The sequence below is a fragment of the Pinus tabuliformis genome, chromosome 3_1, assembly GCF_031772625.1.
Source record: "Pinus tabuliformis cultivar Carrire ecotype Pingquan chromosome 3_1, CPIR1, whole genome shotgun sequence".
Taxonomy (NCBI): Eukaryota; Viridiplantae; Streptophyta; class Pinopsida; order Pinales; family Pinaceae; genus Pinus; species Pinus tabuliformis.
The window spans coordinates 845,062,911-845,087,320 of NC_142301.1; the positions used below are offsets into that span (position 1 = coordinate 845,062,911).

The following is a 24,410-nucleotide window of genomic DNA, read 5'->3' on the forward strand; positions in this document are numbered from 1 at the left end:
GCGACCAACTTACCTTTGTGGGGTCTACCCCAGATCCAGAGTTCTTAGTAAGGACTGCCCTCAATGCAGTATCTGAGGAGTGGGAGACGTTTGTGCAAAGCATTTTGGGCAGGCTACTCTCCCTAGTTGGGAGGAGATGTGGGCAACTCTTCGACAGGAAGAGCTCAGGAGATTGACCAAGGCAGGGAGGAGGAGGATGCAACTCCCGCGTTAGCAGGACAACAGGGGCTATAGAAAAGGAAGAAGAAAGACATCTCCAAGGTCAAGTACTTCAACTGTGAGGAGCTGGGACATTATGCCTCTCAGTGCCCTAGGAAGAAAGGCAAGGGAGAAGCTTCTAACTCAAAGGCTGCTCTAGCAAAGGCGGAGAAGGATGTTGAGACGGATGATGATTGTGGCATGAGTGCTCATGCGCCTCTAGAGAAGAGGTGGGGTGATCTAGAGTTGTAGTTGAGAGGACTACATACCGGGAAAGATCCTTGAGGTTCCCAAACTCTTGGATCACATCCGACTACGGGAGCCCTTAAAGACAGTAGCATGATAATAGGTGTCGGGTTGTGATGGATTGACAAGGCAGTGCTAGAGTGCAGAAGTTTGTAGCAGCGCAGTGGAGGTTGCAACATTGCGAGAGGCACAAAAGAGGTTGTAGCAGTGAATGGTAGCAGAGGGAGCACATGATAGCAATAGAGGTGGCTTCAACATCATGAGGCTTCCAAACTGATCGGGATGTCAATGTTTGGGTGAAGTCAGTTACTTACTTTTCGGTAACTGAGATGCAGTGCAACAGTTAGTAGTGGCAATGCTATAGGCTACATGATGCGGCATGATGAGAGGGAGATGCAGTACAGATGTAGTAGTGGTAGTGGCAGTGTCATGGGTAGTAGTACAGGAAGCAGCGGTGTTGTGGATGTGGGGCAACAGGCCAAGCATCAGCACAGAGGACCGATGCGGAGGATCAATGTGATGCTTCTATGGTGAAGCATTGCTAGAGCACATTCCTCGCTAAGAGGGAGTGTTGATTTTGGGTAGCATCGGATGTGCTCTAGCCTTGAAAATTGCTGGAGAGGCTAAGGCACATGAGATCTTTAAGACCCAGAAATCGTTTGGAGAAATTCCACCCGAATGAGGAGTTATTAAAATAATTAATATTTCTAATGGGTTAGTAAGTCTAAACTTAGGAAAATAAAAATATTAATGTGTATTAATAAAATATGGGTGAGAAAGTTCTAAGTGACATGGATCAAGCTAGTTCTAATCTTAGTCCTTGATTAGGGACTTAATCTCGGTTGTTGATTCGTCAACAGGAAAAGTATAAGAGGAGGCTTGAGGGTTAGTTGGAAATAGACGAAGTGATCAAAGAACTCGATTTTCTCGGGTGAGGTTTATTGAGGAAATCAAGTTAGTGATCAGAGTTGTAGTGAGGGGTAGTTCAACAAGGTATTTTCATTCGAGCTTGAAGAATACATAGCAAAGAGGCAGCATAGTGTCGGGAGAGACAACACAGGCCCTAGAAGGACTGACACAGAGGTCGTAAAGCTGACGCAAAGGACGCAGAGGGCTGATGCAGTGAGACGCAAAAGCCACAGAGGCTAACGTTGGGCCTCAGAGGCAGCGCTGGGGAGATTCTGTGGGGTAGACTGGGAGCAAATCAACAGATTCTGAGTCGTGAGAGGATGACACAGCTCCTAGATGAGTGACGCAGTTCTAGAGCAGTGCTTGGAGCAACTTTCTCTGCGTAGCATAGGGAACAACCAAAGTCACTATGGGGTTTGATCATTTGGTTGCTGTTTTGTCGGAATCTCTGTCTCTGCATAGAGGTACTACTACCGAGGAATTCTTTGTTGGGTGAGCCATTTCTAGCACCTTAGTTGTATTCACAAAATTTGCTTAATAATACAAACCCTCTATATGCTGCATTGGTTTTCCTGAATTGGGTTTTTCGGGGACGATTGTCCAAAAATAACGATGTCCCTTGTGATGTTATTATCTTTGTTTGTTTCATTGCATGATCTGTATATTTGCGAAGAATGCAATAGTGTTTACTTTGATGTTTATGCAATTAAATAACTTGTTAATGTAAAGAACAAGTAGGAATTGTAAACCAGTAATTGCAGTAGGGGTTTCTGATGTGTTAGATTCAAGAATTTTCACACGATGTTTCCATTGTATTTTGTCATGTATTAGGGTACGGAGCTTGTATTTAATCAAGAGCACCAATCCCTCTATGTACCTTGATGTTAGTGACTTTGGTTGTCGAACTCCTCTATCATGACCCTACTAAAAATGTACCCATCAGTCAAACAAAATCTTGACTTGACATGCCGTGTTTTTTCTATCTTATGTTATTGCTTAGAGGGTGATATTAATCAGTGTTCCACGAGGACTTGTCCCCCAGGGTCGGGTGTGTGCACCCTCTCATCCCAAGCACCCAGGACAGGGGGATGTCTGGGGAAACGTTTCCCCACGCCCCCCTTTTGGGGAGACGCATGGGGGGACGTTTCCTCAGCGTGGGGGATGCGACTCCCCAAAAGGGGGACGTCTGGGTGTCTGCCCTCAAAATGGGCTATGCGTCCCTCTTTAAATTTGCTTCTGAACAATGATTTATGACAGGGAAAAGCTATTGTTTGACCATGTTTCCTTACTAATGCTATGCAATTCATGGTAATGTTAAATTCTTAAAGTAAAAGTGACATTCTCCTTTATCTTTCATTTTCATCCTTTTACTTTAATTTTTAACATTACCATGAAATGACTCAGGATGTTTGAGAGTGGTTCTGACCTCATTGGATTTCATATTGAAAAAGTAGAATTTTAGATCTCACTCAAAATCCAGCAGGCTTAACATTTTTTCAGGAATTCGGGTTTCGATGGATTGCAATGTTTCTATTGCATTTTGTCATGTACAAGGGTATGGAATTAGTATTTAATCAAGAGCACCAAGCCCTTTGTGTACTTATTGTGACTTTTAGACTCATCGCTCTACTATTTTTAAGTTTTAGTTATATCAGTTTACTATTCCAGTGTTCAGATTTCGGTATCTATTATAGTCTATTTTGCTTAGTACTAATTAAATTCTAGAATGATGAATGAAGAATTTTAATTTTAAATCAATTTAGAATCTAGAATGATGAATGAAGAATTTTAATTTTAAATCAATTTAGCATCTAGAATGATGAATGATGAAATTTTTAAATCAATGTAGATTCTAGAATGCTGAATAATTAATAATGAATATAGATAAGAGTATTTCATTATTGAATCTCGTGGTCTATGGATGAATCAGTAAGGATGATGAGTATGGATCAATGTATTTCATTATATAATTCAATTATGTATGTATCATTGTATTTATATATATTCAAATTCATATTCAATAATGAAAGCATAAATACAATGATACATACATAATTAGATTATATATTAAAAAGGAAAAAAAATTATATACCTTGACATCCCCCTGTGCCCCCCTAAATTTCCCTAAAATTTGAGGGTACTCCCACACGTCCCCCTTGTGCATCTCCTCGCACCCGTGTCTCCCTGTCCTGGAGTGTTGGTGGAACATTGGTATTAATGACAAAGATCCTGATTTTCCAACAAGACTCAAAAATTAGACATTTCTCGTGGCGGCAAGAGGCTCAAGCATTAGCATTAGATAAATAGATTTACTTGTCTTTTCTAATTTCTAGTAGTTTTTATAACTGTTGATTCTTTCATATTTATTATGATATTTTTTGTAAACAATATATGACAATTTAAGTTTGAAGTTTGAAGTTGGCAATGATAAGTCATTGGTAATGAATTATGAATATGATGCTTCGTGAGAGTTGTTTCATTTCATTTCATTTTCTAAAATTTCATTTCATGTTAGATATTCTTTGTTGTAATGGTTACACTTAGCTTACAAGTACAACTCTGGTGATCAATGATGATAAATGTTATATATTGAATTTTGAAAGCTTGAAACTTTATGATTGATGAATCGTGAGACTAAATATGTTGTATGTTACTAACTTGTGGACGTGGTTGATGAAGATTATAACTTCTAGATGATTGATGTTATATGGTTCAATCTATGTTTTTATGCTTTTTATATCTAATTCATCATTCTACATGCTTTTGTTGGCATATATGCATCAAAATATAAAAAGATATATATTATATAAAAATTCGCTCCCACTCCCTGTTTTTGCTCCCGCTCCCAAGTAACCTTGGTTTAGTTTAGGTTTAACTAAACATTGTACATATTGAATATCTATACTGCCGATGTTCTAGGGGGGTTTTCTTAGCCTTTGTTATTAAGTTTGTGAAAGTTCTGACATGTAGCTCAAGAAGGAGCCTGTAGTAAACCCTATCTTACATTTAAACTTTTGTTTTCAGATATGTGGATCGAATTGCAAATGCAAAATGGGAATTAAAAGATCTTGGAATGGAGCACAATGGGTAAGTAAAAGCTGATTACAGCATGTTATCATTTATGAATATTTCCATGATGTACCATAAAAATTATTAAGTAGAAGAAGATTTGAATACTATATATATGTGTGTGTAATTGTGATAGTCTCATTAATTTCTTGCTTCTAGGGTAAATGTCCATTTTAAAAATTTTACATAGAGAAATTGGTATATAATGTGCTGCTTATTTGGTTTTTATGTGAAGATTTGTTGTTGGGAGATCTGTTAGGAATTTGACTTTCAGCATGAATCCTTCCTGTCAATGGAGATTTGTTCATGTGTGTCCATTGGCTTGTGTTCTAGTAGAGAGTTGGTGCGTTTTTCATAAGAATGACCCACAATAAATCCTTGTGTAGGCTTCAGTAAAAGTTAGAAATCAGAATAACCTTATAAGATGAAGTGTGCGAAGTAATAATTTGTAAAGCAACCTGGTTTAGGGACACTAATCTGAAATGTACTTTAGATATATCCAGTGAGATATAGTAATCTCTCAAAGACACCAGTTGGTACTCAAATATTGTTGAACTTAGTTGATAGCTAAGTCACAGGACACATTGTCAGAGTTAATTTTAGGTATGTTCTATGCTTAGAGCAATTTATTTCAATTTTCACAGTTAGCTCAATATCTTTTCCAGATTAGCAATCACATTAGCATAATAGTAAATTGCAGATAGAACATAAACATAAATCGCAGAAGACAAGCCAAGACTAGAGGACACAAGATGTGGCACTAGCCCGGGACAAACCCCAATGTGGGGAACCCTTGATCAATTATTCTTATATGTTCTTCAATAGTTCAGCAGAGAGAGAGAGATAGTACATATACAACAGAAGTCAACACTTTGACTTATCTAAATAAGAGCATAGATCATCTCTAAGAAGATGATACATGAGGTAGCTGAACTCAGTTGAAGACATGCTGATTCAACTGATTCTCCAAGGTGACTCCATCGCCTTGCTGCACTTATCATTGTGCTGCTCCTCATCATCATTCTGCACCTCACTGTACTGCACCCATCATCACTCTGCTACATCTCATCATGCTTCACTAATCATGACTGTACTCATCACGGTACTGTTGCACTATGCTGAGCTCATCATTGCACGATACTGCACCCAAATGCATGCTGTAATACCTCATTATCCTGTTGCTGCAATACCTCATCATTACCATGTTGTCCCATTGTTGCACCAATGTCCAACAATACTGATCTATAGCATGCTGCACTGTACATCATGCTATGCATTTCTGCTCCTATGTGCACTATGCTGCACTGTACAACGTGTACTCATTGTTGTCCCATGTACCATTGCTGCACCAAGTATCATTGTTGTCCCATGTACTATTGCTGCACCAAGTATCATTGTTGTCCCATGTACCATTGCTGCACCTATGGAGGCTCTCGATCACCCAATCAAGCCTCCAACTTGGCTCCCACAGGCTGCTCAACAAACTGATCCAAATCTGGTCACAACATTGACCCAACACACCACACAAACTGCTACTCCAAGTCTGCTTTGCTGCTGTTGTGATAGTGACTGGTTAGGGCACCTTAGACTGCTGCAACAACCCTCAAACAGTCACCCAAACAACCCTTAATCTCTGCGGCCTACCCTAGTGTGAACCCTCTGCCTCCACGCTGAAGATTAGGGCACAACATAACCCCAAAACAACCCACGCTATCCCTTGCTGTGGTGGTATGGCCTGCGGCCTACCACACAACCTTGTTGTAGCTTACAACCCCTTCAAACAGAGTTTCTAGCCCACACATCAAACCCAAAACAACTTGAAACTAACCTCCTCTGCCTCGGTCCTCTAGGAAGGTACCTCGACCCTCCTAACAACAACTTGGCCTTCACAAAATGACCCTGAAACAACCTCCAAAACCCACATTTTTCTGTGCCTCTTTGTTGTGGCTAAGACAAAGCTTCCCTTGCCTCCAACGAGTTCCTTTAGGGCTATTTCCTCCACAATATGACTGCATCTTCCTTGACAGTGTTAGGGTAGACTGCATCTTCCTTGATATAGGTCTTCCGTAGAGCTGCGAGGGCATCATCTAGCTCTGCGTTTAGACTTCAAGCTTAGGCTCCTTCCCTACTGCATCTAGGGCTTCGTCCTCTTAGAATTCTCTTTCACTAAAACCCAAACAAGTGGAGAGAAATCAAGAGTGAGGTGTGTGATCAAATGACTATCAAGTCACCTCCTTTTATACTAAAATGTTGAGCACATGTGGGGATTATTTGGTTGCTGGCCAACCTTGATGAATTGTCCCATAACACAAATAAATTCATATCTCCATGAATACTTATTGGAATTAGATGATCTTTAGATCAATCCTACACCTCTTGATGAGAGGGATCCAAGAAAAATATCAGCTACCATAAATAAGATGACCCACATGGAGTTTGGCTGTAGGTGCCAATTTTAATAGTTAGGGAGCTGTGTGTCCCGTATCCCATGTGTCAGACATAGATTCAATGCGACACATGTCAGATATGAGTTTTCCAAACTCCTGTCTGACACGTGCCATAGATTTGTTTCAATTTTATGACACATGCTCTCAGAAAAGGAAACTTGTCTTTTTCTTCTCATTTTATTTAGCCATTTGAAACTCTAAGATGTTTAGGTGTGGAGCTAAGGGTTATATGTAGCTTTGAAGGGATTGTGAGTGGTAGGAAAGTTGATTTGTCAACCCGACTTCAAGTTTTTTCATACGATGGTCCATATTCTTGCTCATTTCACACTTCACATCAATGATGGTTCACTTGGCAAGGGCAAATGGAAAAGGTCAAATGAGAGAGAGAATTCTGCCTAATGATGTTGTCCCCCTACGTCAATTTCATTAACATCTTCTAGTGATCCATCTGCTAGTAAGGCTGACTTCGCTAATTCTAACATGGAGGAGGACTACTGATAGTCATGATCTTTGAGATTCTTCCATCTATGGTTCAAGCATCCAACCTAGTTTGTATTTGCCATTGATATCCCACATTTAGTAGTAGTGTCTTAGTGACTATGTAATGCATTTTGATTTTGATGACTTAATGAGAAAACTATAGTTTATGGTTCTAATTTCTTGTGTGTTTGTCATTTGATCATCATTGATGTAGTACTAGTAAGTACTAAGTAGTAACTAGTTGCATGATTGAATTTGTATCATGTAAATATTCTAGTTTCTAAATTCTAACAAAATTTGAATCTTTATGTCTATATTTCATTTTTGTATGTGTAATTTCACTAATTTGTTATATCTATCTATCTATCTATCTATCTATCTATATATATATATATATATTGTCCTTTGTGTCTTGTTTTTTGGGTTGTTGTGTCTGGTGTCAGACACATATTTCCGTCATCCATGTCTCGAGTCATTGTGTCTTGTGACTTAGGTTGATAGTAAAGAGAAAGAAAAAAATCTAAATGTTATTACTCGTAGAAGTTGACAAACGCCCATAGAGTGAACTAGGTTATTGCCTATTTCAAGTTGAGATAAGATAATCTTATCTATATACAACAAATAACCACAATAGTTGAATGAAGGGTAACACTAGTGTGATATGAAGTGGTAGTCTCATGACATCTCCTAGATCTAATCTAGCAATAGAAAGTAATTATGTAAGATCTAATGTGAAAGGAAATGAGTACAATAGTGAAAACACCAATAAGAAGAGTTGTTAAAATTGGAAACTAGGGCAAAAATCCATGTGGGTCACTTTATTTATGGCAGCTAATATTTTTCTTGGATTCCTCTCCCTGAGAGGTATAGGATTGATCTAACGATCATCCGATTCCGACATGTATTCATGAAGATATGAATTTATTTGTATTCTTGACAATTTGTCAAGGTCTGCCAACAAGCAAAACAATGATTTTCGCCCCCAACTTATCCTCAACGTTTCAGATAAAAGGAGGAGACCTTGTGGAATTATTCCACTCATCTCATCTCACATTCTTCTCTCTCTCTCCTACGCATTAGAGGAGCATCTTTCTCTCACATGTGTGGCTGAAAGGAGGACGCAGATTCTGGTTAGGGCAGTGTTGACTTGGGTTGACCGAGCTGCAGGTGGGTAAATTGGACAACGTTGACCAACGTGGAGACTTCTTTGACTGCGGATTGGGTAGGGTCGCCTCTCCTAGGCAGGCCGCATTTCTCGGTAGCTTCCTTGACCTGTTTTGATACCACACTTTGACCAACATTGACTGTCAAAGGTTGACCGCAGATCTGTCCCAGCGTTGACTGCAGTTTAATTGGAGATTTCAAACTGTTTTGGGTTGCCTATTCTTGCTGTTGGAGGCCGAGTTGACTGAGGTTGACTAGAGGTCAAATCTGACCTGTTTGACCAGCCTTGACTTTGCTGGTTAGGGTTTTTCTGCGGCTATCATAAAATTACAGATTTGTATAGTTGTACTATCTCTCTCTCTCTTTGCTGAATTATTGAAGAATATAAGAAGAATTGATCAAGGGTTTCCCCGCATTGGGGTTTGTCCTTGGCTGGTGCCACATCTTGTGTCCTCTTGTCTTGGCTTGTCTTCTACTGTTACATTTATGTTCTATCTCCATTTTACTATCATGCTGATGTGATTGCTATTCTGGAAATTGATATTGGGCTAATAAGAAAATTTGAAGTAAATTGCTCTTAAGCATAGAACATACCAAAATTAACATGGGATTAGAGCTGAGGTGAAGAGAAAGCCCAAGCAAGAGTGAAAGAGCAATCACCGAAGACAGTTGGAAAGGAAAAAAGGCTAAATGGGTTCCTCATCCCACTTCCCGACTGAAGACAAGCTCTGTGAGAAGTCTGGCTATCACGGATGGAAGATGTCTCTTGATCTGACATTGGAAGAACAAGAAGTGTTGGACTATGTGAGGGGTAAAATCCCGAAGCCTCCATCAAATGCACCCGCTGCTACAAAGAATAAGTACACTAAGGGTGAAGTCAAAGCGAAGAAGATTATCTGAGATTCAATTGACAAGCATCTGCTGGCCTACATTTCTGAGTTGAACACCTCCAAGGAGATCTACGACAGATTGGTGAGCTTGTTTAAGGTTAGTGATGCAAATCAAGTTTTGTTCCTCAAAAAAAAGTTGAAGGATATTAAGAAGGGCAAGGACGAGGATATTCAATCCTACTTCTTAAGGATCACTGAGATCAAGAATGATCTTCTATCAATTGGAGAAGTCATTCCTGACAGGGAACTAACTATGACTACCCTTGGAGGGCTCCCATCCGAATGGTATATATTTAAAACCACTATTCTCAATAATGATCGAATTCTGGGGTTTGAAGAATTGATGTTGAGATGCATTCAAGAAGGGACAAGGATGGTGGAGCGAGAAATTCCTTCAAACAAAGGCAACCCCACTGCTTTCTCCTCTCATGCCAAAATCAAAAGTAATTCTGGGTCTAAAGGTCATTTCAAAGGAAAGCCCAAATTGAAGGGTGGAAGGAAGTGAAGATGCTTTGTTTGCAACAAATTTGGCCAACATACGAGGGAGTGTCAAAATAGAAAGGACATATCACATGATGATGATCAAAATCTCTCCAAGGGCAACCTCAACAACAACAATGAAAGGAATGGCAAGTTCAATGGCAAAGGAAAAAGGAATGCGGGAAATCAAGGAAATGGTCAACCCTCCAAGAAAGCAAGGAACTCGAGGTATGAATCAAATGTTGTTAACAATAAGCAAGATGAGTATTATCTGATATCAACGCTCTCCACTACCTCTCCTCTGGACTCATTTGGAAATTGGCTTATTGATAGTGGTGCCTCAAGGCACTTCACTGGTTACAAGGAAGCTCTCTCTAATCTGATAGAGAAGGAGACAAACTTGGAGATTATTCTTGGAGACAATTCCACCTATCCCGTAAATGGTGTAGGGAATGTTACCCATCAATTAAATTAGGGTAACAGAATCCATTTATAAGAAGTTTTATATGTACCTGATCTCAAGAAGAACCTAGTGTCCATTTCGACAATGGAAGACAAAGGCTACAAGGTGGCATTCATCGATGGAAAGGTATGTGTTTGGAAAAAGAATTTTAAAGATGCTTTTACTCTTGGGTTTTGGGTTGACTCTTTATATCAAGTTGGAGGAAGTCCACTAGGGGTCATGTCTTGTGACACATCTCTACAATCTGAACTATGGCACCGAAGGTTTGCCCACCTTCATTATAAGGCTCTACCCGATGTGAGATAAATGGTGATAGGGATGCTCGAGTTCAAAGTAGAGCATGAAGGTGTATGTCTAGGATGTGCTGAAGGAAAGCTTAAAAGGGGACCATTCCCCTCAAGTAATAGCAAGACCTCCGATATTTTGCAGTTGGTTCACTCCGACATATCTGGTATGATGCCCGTAAACTCTTTGGGAGGATATCTATATTATCTCACTTTTACAGATGATTATTCTCGCAAGACTTGGATCTACTTCTTGAAAAAGAAGGATGAAGTGTTCACTTGGTTTCGTCACTTCAAAGCCTTGATCGAAAATCAAACTGAAAAGAGAATCAAGATATTAAGGACTGATAATGGGACCAAGTATGGGTCCAACATGACTTTTGCAAAGAAGCTGGCATTAAGAGGGAGACCGCAACACCATACACTCCTGAGCAAAATGGTGTGGTTGAAAGGAAGAATCGTACGATTGTGGAAGCTGTTCATGCCATGCTCCATGATCAAAGGCTTCCAAAGTTTCTATGGGCCGAAGCTGTGAATACTGCTGTATATGTTCAAGACCGATGCCCTCATAAAGCATTGGACTCAAAGGCTTCGGAAGAAATGTTCACTGGTAAGAAACCCAATGTCTTGCATTTTAGAATTTCTAGAAGTCCTGTATACTTTCATGCGCCGAAAGAGAAGAGAAGTAAATTGGGTGCATCTGGAAAGAAAGGAGTGGTACTTCTTGGAGCGATCAACAACCATAGGGTGAGTGGTTCAACCTTCCCCTAGTGGTTTGTTGTGTATAGGGTGAGTGGTTCAACCTTCCCCTGTGATACCCCGTGGCGACATGTAGGCAGGATGAGTGGTTCATCCTTCACTTGCTGTGACATCCTACCCATGTAGTTTGGGACTCATGGGAAGTGCCCCTCATCTGGCCAGTGAGTAGGGAAATGAGGATACGGACCATAGTAGTACTGATGGACGTATCGTGTAACTACCATACTCCCTATGCTAGGATGATATTGATTTGGGATCAATTGGAACTGACTTCGGGTTAGTAAGTGGTATGAGACACTCTCTTTATTTGGAACTGATTTCAGATCAGTAAGAGTGGTATGACACACTCTCTTCATTGGGACTGACTTCGGGTCAGTAAGAGTGCTATGTGACACTCTCTATCTAGGACTGACTTCGGGTCAGTAGAGAATGGTATGATACATTCTCGATCACTTCTTCTTCTTCATAGTTCAATAGAGCAGAGCAGAGCAGTGCACTGATGGCACATATAGTACCGACAATCAGATGGATTAGGAGATGGAGTTCTCCCTAGTTGAGAGGGAGTGTGAAAATTGGCAATTAGGGCCAAACTCCATGTGGGTCACCTTATTTATGACAGTTGATATTTTTCTTGGATTCCTCTCTTTGAGAAGTGTATGATTGATCTAACGATCATCCGATTCCGACATGTATTCATGGAGATATGAATTTATTTGTATTCTTGACAATTTGTCAAGGTCGGCCAACAAGCAAAATAGGTATTTTCGCCCCCAATAGGAGACCTTGTGGCATTATTCCACACATCTCATCTCACATTCTTCTCTCTCTCCTACGCATTAGAGGAGCACCTCTCTCTCACATGTGTGGCTGAAAGGAGGACACAGATTCTGGTTAGGGCAGTGTTGACTTGGGTTGACCGAGCTACAGGTGGGTAGATTGGACATCATTGACCAGTGTGGAGACTTCTTTGATTGCGGATTGGGTTGGGCAACCTCTCCTAGGCAGGCCACATTTCTGGGCAGCTTCCTTGACCTGTTTTGACCACACTTTGACCAACGTTGACTGTCAAAGGTTGACCACAGATCTGTCCCAGTGTTGACTGCAGTTTAACTGAAGATTTCAGATTGTTTTGGGTTTCCTATTCTTGCTGTTGGAGGCCGAGTTGACTGAGGTTGACTAGAGGTCAAATCTGACCTGTTTGACCAGCCTTGACTTTGCTGGTTAGGGTTTTGCTGCTGTTGTCATAAAATTACAGATTTGTATAATTGTACTATCTCTCTCTCTGCTGAATTATTGAAGAATATAAGAAGAATTGATCAAGGGTTTCCCCGCATTGGGGTTTGTCCCTGGCTGGTGCCACATCTTGTGTCCTCTTGTCTTGGCTTGTCTTCTACTGTTACATTTATGTTCTATTTGCATTTTACTATCATGTTGATGTGATTGTTATTCTGGCAATTGATATTGGGCTTGTTAACCATTACGTGTCAAAGACCCAAAGCATTACATCCCCTTTTTTTCACAAAAGGGATAGCGCTTGATCGGTGTGTTCGTGCCATCCATCTATCATCATCAACGTAATGATCATGTTATAATGTAAACCCATTCTGCATGTATATGATGTAAATAATCTCAGTAGATCCGTGTCGTGTGTGTAATTACCTAGGTAAACCTATTTTTCTGGTGATGAGCTACATTCTGGAAGGATTTTTGTCTCACCGATCCATTCTCAAATGTTCGACAGAGTTTTCCTTCAGTCTTACCCCAAAGACGGAATGGATTTTGTCACTAGGATCTTAGGGGAGTCCTAGTGTTCTAGATCGAGTCTATGTAAAAGTGATTTGGGAATAATCCTGACTATTTGGTTAGGTTATTTTATTAGAAATTGCTTGGTCTGCTGGATTATATTTGTGTTGCAGAAATGGGTAGTCTGTGAGGGTCTATCACAAATGGGTTTTCCCCATTGAGATGTAAAAAATATGAAAATTATGATGTAAAGTGTTTTGAGGGTTGGAAAAATAATTTGTTCCCTCATAGGTTAATCAATTAAATTTTTTGGCCAAAAATTAATTAAAATCTTAATCCAAAAATTTAATTAATTCTAGGTCCTAGGTAAATTTAAATTCTCGGAAGGCAAAATTCTTCGGTCCTTAAAAATTAATTATTTTGATAAATTTTAAGCCTTTGATCCCTAGGGTCAAGTCAAAGTCAAGATTTTGAGGAAATTAACTCAAAAATTTAATTTTTGAATTAATTAAAATGCATTTAATTGAAAAATTCAAATTTCCTCTGGAATTTAAAATTTCGACGGATGAGATTAAAAGAAATTTTGATCCTCATCGATAGTTGAGATTGCTTTGACGAGGATCACTCGAACTAGCCGTTGGAGGATTTATCTTTAAATAAGAAGTCATTTGTCAACCAATTCATCCGACCTTTGAGTCGTGTGCTAAAGCAAAAAAGATCTCGTGTAATTTTTATTCGGATAATAAAGAAAGACTTTGGGGTTAATTTTCGCCTGTGTTACTCTTCATGGAAATACTGTAAGATGTGTTGCTTTTCATGCATAAATTATTTTAGCCATTGATATTAGCATCTGAAGAGTGATTTGAGTACATGTATCTTGCTCAGTCGTTGGGGTTTGAATAATAATCTAAATCCTGAACGTAATAGCAAGTATCTCTATTTGTCTGAGTTTATTATTGTTTACTCGCTCTATCTTGATGGCTGAGTTGAGTTTTGTAGGAAAGTCTTGATTTTTAGATCATTGGGCGTTCGGGGAAGTTTTCAGTTGGACTAGCCAACTCCCAATCCGTGTTCTGTGAAGAGCCCAGCTTAATTTGATCCTGAGCTTATCATAAGATTTTTACTGGTGATGCATGAAGGGTTTTGAGCTAAGCACTTGAACCAAAATTTAAAAAATTTAATTTTTTATGTGCTAAGTTGAAAACTCTAGCTTTTGAGAGCCTTAGATTGTCAAATCTGGGAGCGGAGTTGCACTCACACTCCCTAGATATGTATAGATTTGCTATTCCTATGTATAGATCTGTAATATTCTTTTTGGTTTTCTGACTTGGGTTTCTAGGGCTTTAGTTTTTTTTTAATCATTGTATATATCGTTTGGGTGTTTTCTTGTTGTTGTGTAGCTACAGATCTGAAGAAGAAAACTGTGTAAAGTCCAGATCTAGGCCCTGGAGGGTAAGATCTAGATCTCTGGGGTTTTATTCGCATAATTTTGTATGGAGATTATTCAAAAGATTTTGCAGTCTAGGGTTTTAAATTTTTTAAATCTTGAAATAATTTTATAGGGGTTTCATTAATAAATCTGAAGCAAAACATATCAACTTAATCAGAAGTTTCTTGGAAAGTTTTTCAGGGTTGTTTGAGCTATCATCTGCTTGATCCGGAATTTGTTTTTCTCTGAAAAATTTTCGAAATTGGTTTGTTGCCCCCTTTTTGGGGGTTCCTGCAAAATCTCAAATTTTTCTGTGTTTTGAGGTTTTCTGGAAAAATCTGGGTTTCATATGCTACCCATAACTACCATTCCTTGCAATTTCTTCATCTGCTGCCAAATTGTTGCTCCTTGACTTGCCTTCTCACGTGTTCTGGTCACAGTTCCAACCTACAAAAACCTCCTCCCTCAAACGTTGCTGCCTTTCTACGTTTTTCTCTTATTCCCACATTGCTCTTTGAATCTCCTTGCTGCCATTGTCGCTGTCCGACGTCCGTCCATCCTCCTGCGTCCCTCAACCCGTGGCCACGATCCATACCCTGTCCACTGCTCAAAACGCATCGAGTGTTAGTCAACACTGCCTAAACGTTGCAACCGTTGCTCTCCCTTCCGTCATCCAAGCTGCAAACATAAACAAGCCCTTGCGTCCCTCTGTCATTTCCTTTCCGCAACAAATCCGTCGAGCTGCCTATTTGCAGCGTATTGCCTTGGTTTGCCAGCCCGCGAGCCTTGCTCCTCGCATCCTTTTGCCCTCATCTGCTGTCGTCGAGTTCTTCCCTCACCCCTTTTCTCACCTGCACATAATGGCAAACAAAACCCTTCGATTTTCATTTTTTTTGTTTTGGTTTTCATGTGTTAGGGTTAGATTTGTTTGTCTCATTTGATTTTTATTTTTATTTTTTTATTTGTATGTATATGCATTACTTTAATTAATTTTTCTTTTTTTTTAGTCGTGTATGCCTTAGGTTAGGGTTAGTTTAAATTCTAATTCTTTCCTTTTTTAATTATTTGGGTTAGTTAGATTCATTTTGCTTAAATTCGATTTTCTATTTTGATTTTTAATTTTAAGCTTTTGACTTTTTTGATTTGATTTCATTTTTTCACGTATTTTTATTTTAACTTGTGATTTTAATTTTTTTCTTTTATTTTATTTTCATTAAAAACATAAAAAAATTCTAAAAATTCTAAAAATCCTAAAAATTAAAAAAAAATCTAAAAATTAAAAGTGAAATAAATTAAAGGGATTTGCGCATTCACATTAAAAATTTTAATGTGGCCTATGGCCCATTAAAATTTTAATTTATTAACCCTTTGATTTATTTTACTTCAAATTGCCTAAGGAATAATTAAAGTGTTAATTTAAAAGTCCTTGGTGTTTCTGGTATTAAGTGCTAAGCCTTGAATTTTCATGATCCTTCTATGGTCAAGGTGTGGTAAATGTTTTAAGTTATATTGGCGGTAGGAGAAAATTAATTAATTATAGGTCTTGGTCATTAATGAAAATCATTTTAAATCTGGAATCTGTTGCATGATAGAATTTTGGGCATTTTACAATTAATTATTCATGATTGTCGCTTTTGCCACATCTATAAGTTTTCTCTGGATGACTTGTTATTATTTAGTCTATGGTTAATTCAAATTAAAGGCACTGGTCCGTAGTCATTTTTATCTTGCGATAGTGTCTTATTTTAGTCCAATGTTGCTTGGGAGCGGGAGCGAATCCGGGAGTGATTTTTAAAAATATATATATATATATATATATTTTTATATTTTTTAATTTTTGATACATATATGTCAACAAAAACATGTAGAATGATGAATTAGACATAAAAAACATAAAAAAACATAAAAAAACATAGATTGATCATTGAACCATATCACATCAATCATCTAGAAATTATAATCGTCATCAACCATGTCCACAAGTTAGTAAAATACATATTACGACTGCAACATATTGAGTCTCATGAATCATGATGCATCAAATTCAATCTTAAAGTTTCAACTTCAAGCTTTCAAAATTGAAAATTCAATAACATTTATCATCATTGATCACCAAAGTTGTACTTGTAAGCTAAGTTTAACCATTACAAGAAGTAATATCTTAGAGATTTCTAAAACCTAACTTCTAACTATTAACATGATATGAAATGTTATAAATTTATAAAATGAAACATGAATAATGAAATGAAATGCACAACTTTAGTCTTTCACGAAGCATCATATTCATAATTCACAATCATTACCAATGAGTTATAACTGCCAAGGCCCAACTTCAAACTTCAAATTTTCATTGTTACAGTGATATATTGTTTACAAAAATATCATTATGATATGAAAGAGTCAAGAATCAAGGACTCAAAACTCAACAGTTATGAAAACTAAAGTCTAATAGAAACTAAAAAAGACAAGTAAACTGTAAATCTACATGTGGCCCTTGCCACGAGAGTCTCCAGGAGTATAAGCAGGTCGTGGTGGTCTTCTAGGAGTCTCTCGCACAGACCGACGACCAGAACTAGGACCTCCACGTGAGGGTGTAGATGGAGGTGGCGACAGCAAAGGAACAAGACTCGGACCTCAAGCACTGCTACTGGATCATTGAGGTGGAGGTGGAGGTGGCATGGCTGCTGCAGCCGCTTCATCTTCATCCCTTACAAGTTCGTCTTCCAGTTCTTCAATATGCACAATGCCATCCTCCAAATTGTCATCCTTTGGGTGATTGTCCCAAATTTTATATGTGGGATCCTCATAAACCCGATCACAATAATGACTCAACAACCTCAAGTTGTAGTGCACATAAACCAAGCTTTCTGCTCGGTTTTCATTGAGTCTGTTTCTTTTCACATTATGTATGTAGCTGTAGGTGCTCCAATACCTCTCTGCATAAGAAGTATTTACAACCTATGAAAGAACCTTTTTTGCCAATTTTGGCAAAAGTCCCTGGCCGCCATATGTTTCCCACCATGTGAGAGTGTCAAATCTATCTCTGTCGTCCATTGCATGGAAGTTACCATACAAACCAGTGCCACTGAAGTATCTGCCTATTTCAAGGCGAATAGCTGAACATTCCTCCCTGTCAGGTACCAACTTTTCTAATGCGTCCAAATATCCTCTAGTTACCTCTGGATCTAAATGGGGTTTGGTCCTAACCCCACCCCCTGCTGCAGGTTGGCCCAACCAAGATGTAGAGTAGTATTTTGGCATAAGGATATACGCCAAGCAATGTAGTGGAAGATTAAGTCTATTCCACCATTCACACACACAATCGTGAAACAATTTGTACAAGTCGGAATCTCTGTTATGAACAATATCTTTTATTTGCCCCAACATGGTATCCATTTGCTCATACACCTCGCCAATCACTGGTTTGTCTGTTTCTGCAAACCGAATCATGTGATAAATGGGCTTGGTGAAATCCAATACTTGCCTCACACTTGTCCAAAATTGACCATCAAGAGCGGCCTCCTCCACCATTTCAAAACCTCCCCTGTCAGCGGCATTTGTAGCCCTTTCCTTTAATACCTGCCAATGTGGACTTGATACCATGCTAGCCAATGACTCTCTTACCTTCAAAAGGCGCCTGAAGGTGAGGTAATAGCTACCAAATCTGGTCTTCGCAATCTTCAACAACTCCAATCTCGAGTGACTGCAGAAAAGGCCATGGGTATTGCTATGATTTGTAATAAATTTTATCATTTGTTTGCCTTTCTTGTACAAATCACCAATCCATTGGTATTGTTCATTTTTGTTCTTGACAATATCGTGCAACAGAAGGTTCAATCTGTGAACCAAACATCCAGACCAAAATAAGTTGGGGTATTTATCCTCAATAATTGCTCCCGCTGCCCTACAATTAGGAGCATTATTAGTGATGGCTTGGATGACATTGTATGGCCCAATATGGTCAATTGTTTCAAGTAATGCTTCTGCAATGTTGATGGCGGTCTTGAACTTGTCTGAGTAATCATGTGCAGTTAGAAAGATGGGACCACTAACAGACACAACAAGAACACTTATCAATGGCTTGCATTTTACATTTGTCCATCCATCAGATACAATGGACACCCCATGGTCAGTCCAAGAACTTGTCATTCTATTCAAAAAATGTGATATTTTTGCTTTTTCATGATCAAGGCCAACGGTTCTTGCCTTGTCATACCCAGGGCTCTTGTATCCTTTAGGGGCATCATTTATGGTAGAAACCATTTTGTGCCAATAAGGTGAGCGAAGAACATTGAATGGTATCCCACATGCATAGAGAAACCTGTAAACCTTTGAATCCACATCATTCCTACACCCCTCATCAAGGAAATCTGATATGGTTCTACGCCTTAAAGATGATGACCCTGTGCCTCCATATCCACTGCCTTGGGAGGATGTTGAAGGAGTTCTTTGTGATTGTGAGCTTAGTTCAAAGAAACCCCCTATTTTTTTTTTTGATTTGTATTGGGCTTCCTCCTCTTCCCTTATGTATTTGGCTCTATCCGCTACTGACACCGCTGTACAAGTTTTGATTCCTATTTGTTTGTCTCCATCCCATGGCCTTTTCCCGCAGAGGTATCTTCTAGCACGGGTATATGAACCTGTGTAATCAGTGTTGCAATGGGGGCAATGAAATTTAGTGGTTCCACCCCCTCTCCCTGTTTCAGCTCTGTTAACATATTTCCACAATGGGGTTTGGTCTTGTTTAGTTTTTTGAGGGTCATGTTCACCCTCCTCCTCACCGGGGTTTTCACCAATTCGACTTTCTCCAGCTTCTCCAGCTTCTTCATCCCCCTCTTCAGTTTGGCCCCTCCGTTTCCTACTCTCCAGCACCATAATAACCATAAAAGGGACCAAGAAGAGGAAAATGCCAAGAAATATAGCCAGGTCCATGGTGTTTGATGTTTGTAGGGTTTTGAATATGCAAATTAATTTAATTTATTGGGATTAATTAATTTAATTTAAATTCATGATTTTTAAACTAAATAAACTAAATTAAATTAACTAAATTACTACCTAACTAAATTAAACTGACTAAACTAACTAAATTACTAAGTTACTTACCTCTGCAGGCTTACTCCTCGCTCCTTGCCGCTTGCTCCTTGCTTCTCCTTGCTCCTTTGCTCTTGCTCTCCAACAAACTCAACTCAATGAAGTGATAATGAAGTTTTTTTAGGCCCATTGGGCTTTTAAAACAATTTTTTTTTTTTTTTTTAAAATTTTTTTTTTTTTTTAGGTCTGCGGAATTTTTTTCCGCCGGATCGCTCGTGGCGTAGCTCGAAATGCTCCTGGAGCGATCGCTTTCCGATTGCTCTCGGGCTTAAAATTTCGCTCCAGGCTATAGCGCTCCCAAAAATGGCCGGGAGCGACCGCTCCCTACAGCGCTCCCGAAAATGGCAGGGAGCGCAATTTTTTTTCGGGAGCGCGCTCCCGCCCGAAGTGCAATTCGGGAGCAGGTTCGAGGAGGGGGGGGGGCGCTCCCCCGCAACTATGTTTTAGTCTATCTCAATTGACCTCAAGTTGTCCATCATTAAAATCTCCTAGAGCCTGTGTTTCCATAGGCTATCCTCATCCATTTACGTTAGGGACTACCCCTCTTGATTTGTCGAGGAGAGAGTCTAAACGGTGTAAGGATTAGAGTGATAGCCCTTACTCTGAGCGTTGTCAAGGTGCCTAGACACTTTGTGCAACAACATTTTTTGGTGCCATTGTCGGGGATATTTTATTCTCGGCTCTTCAATGACATTTTATCTTCATTCTCCTCATATCATCTTTATCATTTTTACTGGCAACGACAACATTTTTTGGCACCGTTGTCGGGGATATTTTATTCTCGGCGTTCAACAAAATTTCCTCATCATTCTTCTCATTCTCATCTTTTCATTTGAGCCGGTAACGGCAACATTTTTTTGCGCCGTTGTCGAGGACCGATTTATTGGGCCTTGGCTTTACAACATTCATATTTCATCTCTCTATCATTCATTTTAGCCGACAATGCCAACATTTTTCGGCGCTGTTGCCGGGGATAGAGTTTTTCTGTCCTTGGTTTCTTCGACATCGTTTTAATCATCTCATCTTTTCCACCATTCATTAGCCCGTCAAGTGGCACAACATTTTTTGGCGTCGTTGATCTTTTCATCGCCTTATCTTTCGTCATCTCATTAATCATTTTATCTGCACTTTTAGCACCCAGACATTTCGGTTCATTTCTTGTTTGGGTGGCGACTCCACTTATTCATCCATTATTTCTCAGGTAAGAATCCCTCCCTTATATCCAATTGTTTTTGCCTTTTGGATCCTAGAGCTAGATTCATGTTCAAGTGGCGACTCCACTTCTTCCATTTCTTACAAGAATTTCTACTAGAAGCTCACTTCTTGTGGATCTTTTGATTTTCTTGAGCATGGGTCTCTCTCTAGCATCCATTTGGTCCAAGTCATCATGGATGACTTGTTTACCCCATGTCATTTTACTAACTTTCTCCATGATATGCCAAAAAATGCCATTCATAAATTGCCTTTGTTCTCAAGTGGTGATTCAGCCGCTGCTAGAAAGCATCTATGCAAGGTTACTCATACAATAATCAAATATTGTAGTTCTTCCCAATATAAACATGAAGATGTCAAGATGCGTCTATTTGCCTTTTCTTTAGAGGGTGATGCTTTGAATTGGTTTCATAATTGTCCTGAAGATTCTTTCGCTTCTTTACAAGACATCATCAATGCTTTTAAAGATAGATATGAAGATCAAAGTAGCTCGCCTTGTGCCCCTAATATTATGCAACAGGATGAAAGTGATCTTGTAAAGGATCCAACTGTCAATGAAAGATTTCAAGACAATTCTCCATATCAGAATGTGCCATCCACTTGTACTGTTGCAAGACAAATCCATGATAGTGGAAAAGCAGGAACAAGTTATCAAATCAGTGTCGACAATGAAAGGGAGAATGATAAGCATCTTATCGAAGAACTAAAGTAGTTGGTTAAAGACGTGCAGTTTAGTCAAACGCAACTGGTAAAAAATATGGAGCTTAATCAAGAAAAATTGATAACTGATTACATCAAGGATATGAGAACTTTGTACACTCAATTGGAAAAATGTGACAAGGATATGGAAATCATGAAAATTAAACACTCTGATCACGTAGCCACCATAGTAGAAAAGTGTGATCAGAATATGGAGGCTATGAGGACCGACATGCAAAGTCAGCATGCTAAGGAAATGGAAACCATGAAAGCTAATCATGACAGAGAAATGAGCTCTATGCAAAATTGTTTGATGACCATAAAAGTAGATAATGACAAAGTAATAAAAGATATAGAAGCTGGTCAGATATGTCTTCAGAGCAAGTTATTGACCATGGAGGAAAACCATGCCAAGGAAGTCAGTGCTATGAAGGTTGAACACTCTAACCAGATGGATGCCATAACAATATAGGTACAAAAATTTCAGCATCAGTCAGAGGATGAAAGAAACAAGGAAACGTCAATAGATCATAAGCCTCCTTGTCCGCTGTAGCAAGCTCCATCTTATTATGAAGAGGTCATTTGTTCCATTGAAAAGTGGCTAATTGAAGGTGATCTAGATAAAAAAGAAATTAATACGAATCAGGTTGATGCTTACATGCTTGATCCACCAGTCATAAAATTTCAAGTTATAACTCATGACACTTGTGAGACTGATCCATCATTCTTGATAGAGCAAATGCAGAGTGAAGAAAGACATGTCATGCATATCGTACATACTTCATCTGAGAGTTTTGAAGCAAAACACATCATCACTGATACAACCTGCCACATAGAAAAAATGCAAGAGAAAGGGAATGAGAAAGCGATTTGATGCATTAGATGGCTGCGAGCAGCTTGATTTTCAGATAGGAAAAACTCCTATCGTGTGCAGGATTGGACATGGCACATCTGAGAAACAATCGACAGATTTCCCTGAAAATAGGCAAATGCTCATTATGCACTATATTGAACACATCATCTTTGTATTGTATTTTTAACCTTATACCCTGTTATTTCAGTATTTCATTTTGTAGTTAGATTTGTGTTTTTCATGTTATTAGGATCGTTAATAAATGAATAGCTTATATCTTTCAAGTGCTTAATGTTATATGATGATTATTGGATGGACGCTACTTATGTTATATTGTGTGTTGCGTGGATTCAGATTCTGGATTCTTACATTCCTTCAGTGCAACAACGTGTCCCCAAGTAGAGCCAGATGTTAACCAATACGTGTCAACGACTCATAGCAATACACCCCATTTTTTTCGCAAAAGTGATAGCACCTGATCGATGTGTTCGTGCCATCCGGCTATCATCATCAAGCTGATGATCATGTTATAATGCAAACCCATTCTGCATGTATATGATGTAAATAATCTCAGCAGATCTGTGTCGTGTATGTAATTACCTAGGCAAACTTATTTTTCTGGTGACGATCTACATTCCGGGAGGTTTTCTGTCTCACTGATCCATTCTCGGATGGTCAATAGAGTTTTCCTTCAGTCTTACCCCAAAGCTGGAATGGATTTTGTCACTGGGATCATAGGGGAGTCCTAGTGTTCTAGATCGAGTCTATGTAAAAGTGATTTGCGAATAATCTTGACCATTTGGTTAGGTTATTTTATTACAGATTGCTTGGTCTGCTGGATTATATTTGTGTTGTAGAAATGGGTAGTCTGTGAGGGTCTATCACAAATGGGTTTTCCCCCTTGAGATGTAAAAAATATGAAAATTGTGATGTAAAGGGTCTTGAGGGTTGGAAAAATAATTTATCCCCTCATAGGTTAATTAATTAAAATTTCAGGCCAAAAATTAATTAAAATCTTAAGCCAAAAATTTAATTAATTCTAGGTCCTAGGTAAATTTAAATTCTCCAAAGGCAAAATTCGTCGGTCCTTAAAAATTAAATTTTAAGAGGTCCAGGGTTAATTATTTTGATAAATTTTAAGCCTTTGATCCCTTGGGTTAAGTCAAAGTCAAAATTTTGAGGAAATTAATTCAAAAATTTAATTTTTGAATTAATTAAAATGCATTTAATCGAAAAATTCGAATTTCCTTAAGAATTTAAAATTTCGACGGATGAGATTAAAAGAAATTCTGATCTTCATTGACGGTCAAGATTGGTTTGACGAGGATCACTCGAACTAGTCGTTGGAGATTTATCTTTAAGTAGGAAGTCATTTGTCAGTCAATTCATCCAACCTTTGAGTCATGTGCTAAAGCAAAAAGCTCTCGTGTAATTTTTGTTCGGATAATAAAGAAAGACTTCGTGGTTAATTTTCGCCAGTGTTACTCTTCATGGAAATATTGTAAGATGTTTCGTTTTTCATGCATAATTTTTTTTTGCCATTGATAATAGCTTCTGAAGAGTGATTTGAGTACAGGTATCTTGCTCAGTCGCTGTGGTTTGAATAATAATCTAAATTCTGAATGTAATAGCAAATATATCTATTTGTTTGAGTTTTATTATTGTTTTCTCGCTCTATGTTGATGGCTGAATTGAGTTTTGCAGGAAAGTCTTATTTTTTAGATCATCAGGGGTTTGGGGAAGTTTTCAGTTGGACTAGCCAACTCTCGATCCATGTTTCTGAAGAGCCCAGCGTAATTTGATCTCGGGATTATCATAAGATTTTTACTAGTGAGGCATGAAGGGTTTTGAGCTAATCACCTCATCTAATTTTTTTTTTTTTTTTTTTTTTTATGTGCTAAGTTGAAAAATCTATCTTTTGAGAGCCTTAGATTGTTAGATTTGGAAGTGGAGTTGGACTCACACTCTCTAGATCTGATAGATCTACCATTCTT

The 24,410-nt window shown here is 38.7% G+C and overlaps 1 protein-coding gene across 2 annotated transcripts in view; it reads left to right on the forward strand.

Annotated features, from left to right (window-relative positions):
- The window catches only part of LOC149190171 (coiled-coil protein), a 462,536-nt gene that overhangs the window by 338,145 nt on the left and 99,981 nt on the right, over positions 1-24,410 (forward strand). For both annotated transcript variants that reach the window (XR_016255961.1, XM_089412056.1), the window contains exon 21: positions 4,378-4,440. Coding sequence is in view for 1 of the 2 variants with exons in the window: in XM_089412056.1 (XP_089268182.1) it covers positions 4,378-4,440 (63 nt within the window). In the remaining variant the exon portion in view is untranslated. The remainder of the gene's footprint in view (positions 1-4,377; positions 4,441-24,410) is intronic.